This window comes from Salvelinus sp. IW2-2015, linkage group LG36 (assembly GCF_002910315.2).
Source record: "Salvelinus sp. IW2-2015 linkage group LG36, ASM291031v2, whole genome shotgun sequence".
In the NCBI taxonomy this organism is placed as follows: domain Eukaryota; kingdom Metazoa; phylum Chordata; class Actinopteri; order Salmoniformes; family Salmonidae; genus Salvelinus; species Salvelinus sp. IW2-2015.
Genome location: NC_036875.1, coordinates 19,204,328 through 19,215,188, shown reverse-complemented (window position 1 = coordinate 19,215,188; position 10,861 = coordinate 19,204,328). Strand labels below are relative to the sequence as shown.

At 44.0% G+C, this 10,861-nt stretch overlaps 1 protein-coding gene across 1 annotated transcript; it reads left to right on the top strand.

Annotated features, from left to right (window-relative positions):
* The first annotated feature begins 383 nt into the window (after positions 1 to 383).
* LOC111959917 (POU domain, class 3, transcription factor 3-A) lies at positions 384 to 3,940 on the top strand. The gene has a single exon (XM_023981765.2). The coding sequence runs from the start codon at positions 1,137 to 1,139 to the stop codon at positions 2,418 to 2,420; it is 1,284 nt and encodes a 427-aa protein (XP_023837533.1). The 5' UTR covers positions 384 to 1,136; the 3' UTR covers positions 2,421 to 3,940.
* Positions 3,941 to 10,861: the final 6,921 nt, after the last annotated feature.

Here is a 10,861-nt window from a genome sequence, read left to right as displayed (position 1 = left end):
TATTAGGACTATTATTGGTTTTGTGGCTACTTATATTAATTCAAATGTAGGCTACGCTATTTTTTAAAATGTAACTAGGTATGTCAGTTAAGAACAAATTCGTATTAATAATGACGGTCTACCCGGCCAAAACCTAACCAGGATGACGCTGGGCCAATTGTGCACCGCCCTATGGGACTCCCAATCACGGCCGGTTGTGATACAGACTGAGATGCAGTTCCCTAGACCGCTGCGCCACTGAGGAGCCATATAATAGCCTACCAATTACAATGCCAATATGATCAATATCAGTCTGTTATTGTTATGATCATCTAATCAATGAATATGTTGTTTTTCTCAGAGAAGGGAACCTTACCTCGAGCACCCGACGCAGCGCACCGAGCTCTCGAGATGTGCCATTCCCTCTCTCTGTGTATCGTCCAATCAGCGGGAGTCCTGCTCTCCACTTCCGCTGGTAATTGGGGGAAGATGGGAACGGCGTGCGCACGCTTGGCACAGGGTAAACACTCGCGTGTCCACGCGCTTCCAGGGAGGAACGGATACAAGTGTCAGATGGAAGGCGAGAAAGAGTGAAGGAAGAAAATAGATACAAGCATTTACGTAGACAGTTGTATCATTCGGAATTGTGCAGCTTCAAATACTTCAGAAAAGCAGCAGAGGAGCCACAGGAGTGTTTAAAAAGTGACAATGAATGGTCCTTCTCCAACAAGCCTACTTCGACAGGGATCCTAGAAGAGAGCGTCAGTTTGTGGGAGATTACTAAATCTATACATCCAGTAGAACTTTACAGGACGCAAAAAACTTTTCCTTTTTTTATTCATATATTCACACAAAAAAATCTCTAAATAGAATGCGTAAAGATTCTTTATGCACCAATCTCCGACTTTTTACTGGTGGAACGTAAATACTATTTCATTCCATTAATTGATAAACAAAACATTAACTTTCATTTACATTTTTGTGAATATTTTTGTTGGATTACTTTTGAATTATTTTTATCTCCATTTTATGGTATATAGTGTAACGCAACATTCACCACGTTTTCTCATAGTTGTGATTTATTATTGGATAAGAGCATTCTGTTTGAGAAGAGAAGCTGATCCAACGAGGGAAGAGGGCGATAACTCACAGGCTTTATGGTTTGGGGAATGGCAACAGCCACCTCCAGTCCATACCTGGCCAGCAATAGGATCCTATCCACCGGCTCCATCGTGCACTCAGACCGGGGGGTCGGTGGCATGCAGCGGGGCAGCACCGCAGTCACCTCGGTGTCTGGTGGATACAGAGGGGACCCCTCCGTGAAGATGATGCAGAGTGACTTTATGCAGGGCGCTATGGCAACGAGCAACGGGGGACACATGTTAAGCCATGCCCACCAGTGGATGACATCCCTGCCTCACGCCGCTGCGGCTGCAGCCGCAGTGGCAGCTGCCGAGGCCGGCTCTCCCTGGTCCTCCAGCCCCGTTGGGATGACGGGTAGCCCGCAGCCGCAGGATGTGAAGAGAAACTCCGGCAGGGAGGACATGCACTCAGGCTCCGCTCTACACCACAGGTCTCTGCATCTGGGCTCCCACCAGGCACAACACCCAGGAGCCTGGGGTGGCACCTCAGCCGCGCATATAGCCTCCCTTTCCGAAGGGCAGCAGCAGCAACAGTCGCTGATCTACTCCCAGCCCGGGGGATTCACGGTTAACGGAATGCTCAACTCACCGGGGAGCCTAATGCACCCGGGGATGGTGAGGGGGGACTCCCCTGATCTCGACCACGGCAGTCATCATCATCACCATCACCACCACCAGCATCCACATCACCAGCAGCACCACGCCGGGGTGAGCCACGACCCGCAGTCCGACGAGGACACGCCGACCTCGGACGACCTGGAGAACTTCGCCAAGCAGTTCAAACAGCGCCGGATCAAACTGGGCTTTACGCAAGCGGACGTGGGCTTGGCACTAGGCACCCTGTATGGTAACGTCTTCTCACAGACCACGATATGCAGGTTCGAGGCGCTGCAGCTGAGCTTCAAGAACATGTGCAAGCTGAAGCCACTGCTCAACAAATGGCTGGAAGAGGCCGACTCGACCACCGGTAGCCCCACCAGCATCGATAAGATCGCGGCGCAGGGCAGGAAGAGGAAAAAGCGCACGTCCATCGAGGTGAGCGTCAAAGGAGCTTTGGAGAGCCACTTCCTCAAAAGCCCCAAACCCGCTGGCCAGGAGATCACCTCTCTGGCGGACAGTCTGCAGCTGGAGAAGGAGGTGGTCCGGGTCTGGTTCTGCAACCGCAGGCAGAAGGAAAAGAGGATGACGCCACCGGGGCTGCCACACAGCCCGGAGGACGAGTACTCTCAGGTCGGCAACATGAGCTCAGACACACCGTCACCCGCAATGGACTGCAAGCGAATGTTCAGCGATACGTGAGAAAATAACAAAACACAGGACAATAATATTTCTTTAGGCTGCAATAAGACACTGTCTAGGCCGAGAAAATACTAGCAATAGCAAGTGGGAATAATACCTTTTACATGATAAACAATGAAACAAGACACAAATCTTTCATATCCATATTACTCCAACCTGACCAACCAACAGACCAACGGTGTGGTCTTTAGGAAAGGAGTAGCCTAACTTAAAACATATGCGACATTACACATGATCGAATGGCCCGCGCAATGAGAGGGTCAACTCTTCAAGTAATGTTTCTTCATGTAAATGTTTGGCGCATTAGGATTTAAGAAATAATCTTAATCAGTTTTCAGCCTGAAATATATTCCAATAAAATGTGTGTATGTACAGCATATTGACCTTTTATTTGATTTGAAACATGCCATGCTTTCACCAAAAGGATTATGGCAGTTCTTTGGCCCCACGTAAAAAAACAATGATAAGCTTTAACCTCTACATGATTGCCCTTCTTTGTTTTGTGTGTAATATTTCACATTGTGTAATATTTCATATTTTAGAACAAAATAAATCAAACACACTTTTTTTGTCCCCTTTGCAGCACTTAATGCTATTGTAAATGTTCTCCTCTGCAGTTGTTGAAGATGCTTGTGGTTTTCACATGACATTCCCAAGCAGGCCTTTTATATGTTTTCTGTTTTCTTTTTACAAACAAGTTATAAGGACAATATTTTTTAACAATTGGAATTATCTTCACCATGTTGACTTTCTGTTATAATTAATGTACTATATTGAGCAATAATGTCTTTCCCCTCAACTTTGCATTAGGCCTGTGTTATTTTGTCATTCATGACTTTACCGTTTTATTCAATGATGATATTTTCAAAGGAACACACATTCCCAAAAGCTGACGTCGGTGTCGTTTGTTATTGTAACCTTGTACAGTTCTATGTGATGACTTTGACAGTCATTTATTTTTAGTGGTTATTTTATGAAGGATTATTGAGAACAATACATTTGTCATAGCGGATAGCCTACCTTTGTGTTTTCAATGTCATTGTCAGCTTACAGAAAGAAGTATACGCCAATTCTGAATATCTGATACGCAGAATATTTGGCATAGGCCTAATCGATGCCTACGATGTGAGAGTTTATGATTTACAATCTTTATTCAATGAAAATATAATTAATTGATCTATAATATAGGCCAATAGACTGAGAGGAAACTGCAGGCAGGGGGCTCACTCTTGACCTTCTGACCTTTTCAAAGCGAGAAAAAAAAACTTGCCGTCCAACTCACCGACCTAAAAAAGTAGAACTGGATCGAATGAATGCACTATATGCTATACATGAATAGGAAAGCCCAATAGGCAATTTCCGAAATAAGAACAACTTTTCGTGTAAACTCTTGAAGTGTTTTGGTCTGATAACACATTTAAATCGTAATCAACAGCCTAGTGAAATTATGTTTGTATAGGCTTATTTCTATATTACAGGTTATGCGCTTTTAGTGCAATTTAAATAAAGTCTACATTTTAGTTTTTGTGTGCCTTCTTTCTTAGAACTAATGATGCATTCGTTTTTTTCCACTTTATTAGGCTATTCGATTTTGCTTAGGCCTAGTTTTGAGACTTTCAAACTTCTTTCATGGCGTGGGACAAAACGCACCATCCAGCTTTGGAAGACTTACATTTCACGGATGATTTGCCATACCAAGGTTGTTGCTTAGCAACTCAATTGAACCCGTGGTAAAAAGCACGCACTTCACTCTGTCTTCTGCATTAAATTAAAACCGACAAGTTAGTCGGTTAGATTAGGCCTACTTATTTTAGTCAGTTCACACGCTGTTAGGAAACATGTCGGCTTAAAAGTGCTTATTTAAGCTACACTTATGGAAAGGCCTAGAACAGAATATCAGAACCGAACATTCTAGAACATACTAAAACAGAAACAAAACAACAAAACTGAACAGAATAGAATAGCAATTGGTGTAAAAGAGAACTCAGAGATTAACCTATAGCATAGCACATATATATATATATATATATATATATATATATATATAGCTTTATTTATATATTTGACCCATATTCATTTGAAAGGGTTAGCCTATGCTTGTTCTGAAGTGGTTTGGAGTTTCATCATAATTTGAATTTCACAAATTTCTGGTAGCCTGAAATTGTGATATGCTAATTCCTCATATCTTAAATAATTGTAACAATTTATTTCATTTTCTCTTAACATTTGCTATTCCTTCTTGTATTGTGAATGTTGTTTTTATACGTTATGTATAGCTATATTATGAAGCCTGTCAGTAAAATAGACAAAAATGGCTTATTCATGAAATAATAGGCTACATTAGGCCTACGGTATGAGTTTGCCTACTCCCGTTATTATTTTGTTAAAGCCTATAGCCAATTCTGATTTTGTTTTAGGCTCTTAGTTCTCTGATTGAACCCAGTTCTGTGTTCAATAACCCCTACATTGTAGGCTTTAGTCTATACTTTTTTACTTTTTACTTTACAAATAGCCTATATATTTTATTAGGCCTAATAATAAGGATGACAGGGCTAGTTAGGCTTTGCAACTATTGACCTATACAGTGCATTCGGAAAGTATTCAGACCGCTTGACTTTTTCCACATTTTGTTATGTTACAGCCTTATTATAAAATGGATAAACATATTTTTTCATTCATCAATCTACACACAATACCCCATAATGACAAAGTGAAAACAGTTTTTTTTTTAATTTTAGCAAATGTATTCAAAATAAAAAAAACTGAAATACCTTATTTACATACTGTATTAAGACCCTTTCCTATGAGACTCAAATTTGAGCTCAGGTGCATCCTGTTTCCATTGATCATGTTTCTACAACTTGATTGGAGTCCACCTGTTGTAAATTCAATTGATTGGACATGATTTGGAACAGCACACACCTGCCCATATAAGGTGCCACAGTTGACAATGCATGTCAGAGCAAAAACCAAGCCATGAGGTTGAAGGAATTGTCCGTAGAGCTCCAAGACAGGATTGTGTCGAGGCACAGATCTGGGGAAGGGTACCAAAAATTCCTGACGCATTGAAGGTCCCCAAGAATACAGTGACAACCATCATTCTTAAATGGAAGAAGTTTGTAACCACCAAGACTCTTCCTAGAGCTGGCTGTCTGGCCAAACTGAGCAATTGGGGGAGAAAGGCCTTGGTCAGGGAGGTGACCAAGAACCTGATAGTCACTCTGACAAAGCTCCAGAGTTCCTCTGTGGAGATGGGAGAACCAGAAGGACAACCATCTGCAGCACTCCACCAATCAGGTCTTTATGGTAAAGTGGCCAGACGGAAACCACTCCTCAGTAAAAAGCACATTTTCTGCTTTCATAAAAACAAGAATGAACTCTTTGGCCTGAATGCCAAGTGCCATGTGTGGAGGAAACTTGTCACCTTCCCTACGGTGAAGCATGTTGGTGGCAGCATCATGCTGTGGGGATGTTTTTCAGCGGCAGGTACTGGGAGTAATCAGGATAGAGGGAATGAATAACGGAGCAAAGTAAAGAGAGATCCTTGATGAAAACCTACTCCAGGGCGCTCAGGACCTCAGACTGGGGCGAAGGATCACCTTCCAATAGGACAACAACCCTAAGCACACAGCCAAGACAATGCATGAGTGGCTTCGGGTCTCTGAATGTCCTTGAGTGGCCCAGCCAGAGCCCAGACTTGAACCCGATCGAACATCTCTGGAGAGACCTGAAAATGGCTGTGCTGCGATGCTCCCCAAATAGCGTTATAACCAAGAAGATTTGAGGCTGTAATCGCTGCCAAAGGTGCTTCAACAAAGTACTGAGTAAAGAGTCTGAATACTTATGTAAATGTGATATTTCTGTTTTTTTGTTTTTATACATTTGCAAAAAAATCGAAAAAACAGTTTTTGCTTTGTCATTATGTGGTATTGTGTGTAGATTGATGAGGAAAACAACTATTTAATCCATTTTAGAATTAGGCTGTAACATAACAAAATGTGGAAAAAGTCAAGGGGTCTGAATACTTTCCCAATGCACAGCAGGAATAGGCCTACCCTAGGCTACATTTCATTGCGATAGGCAAATTAGCATTTAAGAATGTTTATTGACGGTTTTGTTTTGGCCGATCAGTTGCATCTCGGATGCTTGTTTGTGTTTTGCTTATCGCTCGCTGTTTCCTCCAGCAGCATGACGCCCTCTTGACAGGCGCGCACCGCAGCTCCATGGCACGCTGCCAGCAGAGGTCGGCTATACCAGCTGGCTGCTCACCTCAGCAGCGGTTGTCAAGGTGACAGCGTGTCAGAGCCCCCTCTGAGTGGCGCAAGGTGTTGAGATGGGATCAGATCTATCAGATGATGGGTTTGTCAGGAATACTGTTGTATATGGGGACAGTTGGCATCTCCCTTTCTCCCTCTGGTAAACATACACACACAGTTTTGCTTAACTGTTTCTTTTTTAGGATTCAGAGAAAGAGAAAAATTGAAAGGAAGGTCTAGCTGCTCTTCCAGTAGCTGCCAGGCTAACCTGTGGATCTGACTGGCTGACTGACTGAGGATACTAGAGCAGGGCTCTGGGTTTAATACCTTATCTTCAGTAGGTACACTGGTATACACAGTTACCTATTATTACCCCGGGCCCTTCATAGGAAAAAGTTACCTACCAGGGTAACGCAATGGGAACAACAAACATGGGTCTTGATTCACACATAGACTACATACACTCACACGATCACATTTTTCAATCAATCACATTTGTTTATATTGCCCTTTCTGCAGCAGTTGTCACAAAGTGCTTAAACAGAAATTAACCAACAACTCCAGAGAGCGAGCAATGCAGATGTAGAAGCACTGAGGCTAGGAAAACTCCCTAGAAAGGCAGGAACCTAGGAAGAAACCTAGGGAGGAACCAGGCTCTGAGTGGTGACCAGTCCTCTTCTCTTATGTTGTTGTAGAACCACTTTCACCCGCATTGACGAATACAATACCTTTGGCCTTGGAGTTCTCCAGAGACAGTGAGAGGGTGAGAAATTGAGGTGTAAGTGTGTGTGTGTGTGTGTGTGTGTGTGTGTGTGTGTGTGTGTGTGTGTGTGTGGTGTGTGTGTGTGTGTGGTGTGTGTGGGTGTGTTGTGTGTGTGTGTGTGTGTGTGTGTGTGTTGTGTGGTGTGTGTGTGTGTGGTGTGTGTGGGCGGTATGTGTGTGTGCTCTGCTGTACATTGCAGGGTTCAGAGGAAATTCTGGCCTTTTAGGTTTTAAATATCCTCTCTCTGGCTTAACTGAGTTATGAATGGCCTGTTTTGACTGTGGGCTCAACTCAGAGCTCAGAGCCAGCCAGCCTGCCTCAGGTACTCAGGCTCAACCAGGTCAGCTCTGTAGAGCCTGATCATGTACAGCATATCTACTGTCAGAGTATGGTCTTGTAGGAGTCCTAAGTCTGACTTGGTATTATGGATAAGAAGCACTATGGGAAATTTAGAAGACATTGTAGAGCTAAAAGCACTATTATATACAGAATGAATGCTTACATAATATAGACAACTGAAAGCACCCTGATGAAGGCTAAGACACACATGTTAATTCAACTCCATCGTCCTAAGTATGGCTGAATTTTTGTTCAAACAGGGCAAATACCATGCAGAGGTGGGAATGTGCGAGAATGAGAGGTCACCACCTTGATCATGCATGTGCAGCATACTACTGTATTCCCCAGAGCCCCCCCAGTCTCTCTGTAATAAAATGGAGGCAAAGTTAAGCCATTGGATTGTAACGTGACTCTGGCAGCAGCTTAGTGATGTAAAGATGGGAGATAAAGCTGGTATTACAGGATGAAAGGACCCCTTTAAAGGGGTTCTCTCATCTCGCGTACGCTATAGCCAGCCTCTCACTGAATCTCAATGCTGGGATTTGAAGGTGTGTGTTGTGTGTTGCGTGCGTGTGTGTGTGTGTGTGCGTGCGTGCGTGTGTGTGTGTGTGTCTGTGTGTGTGTGTGTGTGTGTGTTGTGTGTGTGTGTGTGGGTGTGTGTGTTGGTGTGGTGTGGGTGTGTGTGTGTGTGTGGGCCATGTGTTTAATTTGTTACAGTCGCCAGAGAAACTTGTTTTTTAAAACTCGTCAAACAATATAAGCTTACAGCTCAGTGGAAGTCCCCTTTAATTGCACTGTTGTATCGTATTATCCGCCTCTACACAGAAAGAATGAGAGCAGAACCTGAGGTGTGAGTCTGTGTGTGTGTGGTATTAAATGCCATTGCATCGTTATCCTATATATAACGTGAGTGATTCACAACCTGAAATAGAGGTTGTTAATTGGTGCTAACATGGTAAGGACATAATTATATTTTTGATATACAGAGCACATACTGTAACTGTTTTAGAACCTTGTTTAGAGGTACGTTCTTCACCACAAGTATAAATGCATCACACAATATTCCCTTGTTTGATACCTCAGCTTTTTGAAATGTGTATCAAAGCATGGATTATGCATAGACATATACTTTTATACACTGTACACATGGTCTCTACTACCAGCAGCACGCGGCACGACGAACGCACGCCGACGCACGCATACGCAGCGCACCGACGCGACGCACGCAGCACGCACGGCACTCAGACGCAGCAGTGCTGACGCAGTTACACGAGTGGGCACGCAACGCCGCACCAGCAGCACGCATGCCGAACGCACACCACACCACACACCCACACATAACACCACACAACACCACATAACACCACACAACACGAACAACACCACACGCTCATTACCAGTTGGTGTGTGATGTTAATTATTGTCACGTTGCGAGGGCAGGTTTACCACCAACGACTAACACTGATTAACACATTACAGCTCCCTCAGAGGGATCCTCCCATTTGATGTGTCTGTGGCTGAACTCCCTGGACCAGCCCCAGGCCACCTTACCGAGAGGAGAGATACCTACAGAGGGGAAGACGAACTGGGAGCAGCAGACTGACTCTCTACCAATGTTTTTCCATCCTGGTTTACTATCACCATCTTGCCCCGTCCATTGAATACATGAGAAAAAAGTGGAAAAGCAATGCTGGTCATACATCAAAACACAAACAGAAGTCCATCCCCATCCATACAGGAGTACAGTAGGTGGAAGGAGAGCTAAGTCAAATCAATAATCGTTTCCCTCCACTACACAGACGAAGGAGGTTTCCCAAGATCTTCCCAGCTCTGCAAGGGCTAAATTAAGAGAGCTAGTGAGAGAGAAGGCAGGAGAGTATATGGGAAAAGGTAGAGTGATAAGATGTAAGAAGAGAGCAAGAGTAGTTTTGCTTTTCATCATAGTTTTAGCAGCACCACAGGGAGCCTCTCAGTCCTCAGGATGGATCCTCTGTTCTGCAGACCGACTAGAGGTGCTGTAGATGGAAAAGAAAGGGAGAGAAAGGGGAGGGAAGGGGTTAGAGCGAAGGAAGGTCTTGAAATAATTTCAATGCGAGATAGAAGCTCATCCTGGCTTTGAGTGTCTGAGGCTGTTTCAAGAATGCTTGAAGGTTGATGTGTGTGTCAATGTGTGTGTGTGTGGTGTGTGTGTGCACGCATGTATGCGCCTGTTCTGTGCCTTGTTTCTCCTGACACACCCAACATCTCTCTAGTGAAACTATGGCATGGTTTGAAGGCAGGTCACCTGTGATACAAGTCAGTATTCAACATCCATCCACGTCGGCAGTTGACGTGGAAACTGGCCACTGGGGCAACGGTGAGCGCTGTTAACCTTCAAGAAAGTGTTGGTTTTGCTAGGGGGATGGTGGATGGGCGTAAGCAGCTTCCTCTGGTGCAAAAGAGCCAAGAGGTTGCACGTTCGAATCCAGCGCAAACATTTTTACAAAATATATTTTGGTTCCCAAACCTTAACCCTTACCGTAACCATTCTGAGTTAATGCCTAACGTTAAAGCCTAAACTTAACCCTAACCTTAAACAATGTGGAATTAATGTCTACACTTAACCTTAAACACTTCGAAATTTGACGTTTGAGAAACATGCATGAGACTGAGAGCTTATTGTGGTTTGACCACATTCTACTACCTAGCATTAATGTGTTTTAGTACCCTTTCGAAACCAACGAAGCAAGAGTTTTTTACAAACTGCCAACAATACTCCTCTATTTTATATACTCAGATTCAGTGTTGAACATGATTCTTGTCTAACCTACTCCATGTTTGCTCTCGTAGTGAGTGATGTGATGGAGTATCCAGCTCTCTCTATCAAGAGGGAAGGATGGAATCTCATGGAAGAGGAAATGAATTCTCTCACCAGTGAGTGAGCAGCGTGCCATGCCGTGTGGATGCCATGGAACGTGACCAGCATACATGTGCCTGGCCGGCGGAGTGGAACGAGCTTGATGGGTACTTTCGACACGTGGGCGTGATGCCAATTTAGACAAGCATGCATGCCTGTGAACGGCAAGTGTGGGGGGAAGGGGGAG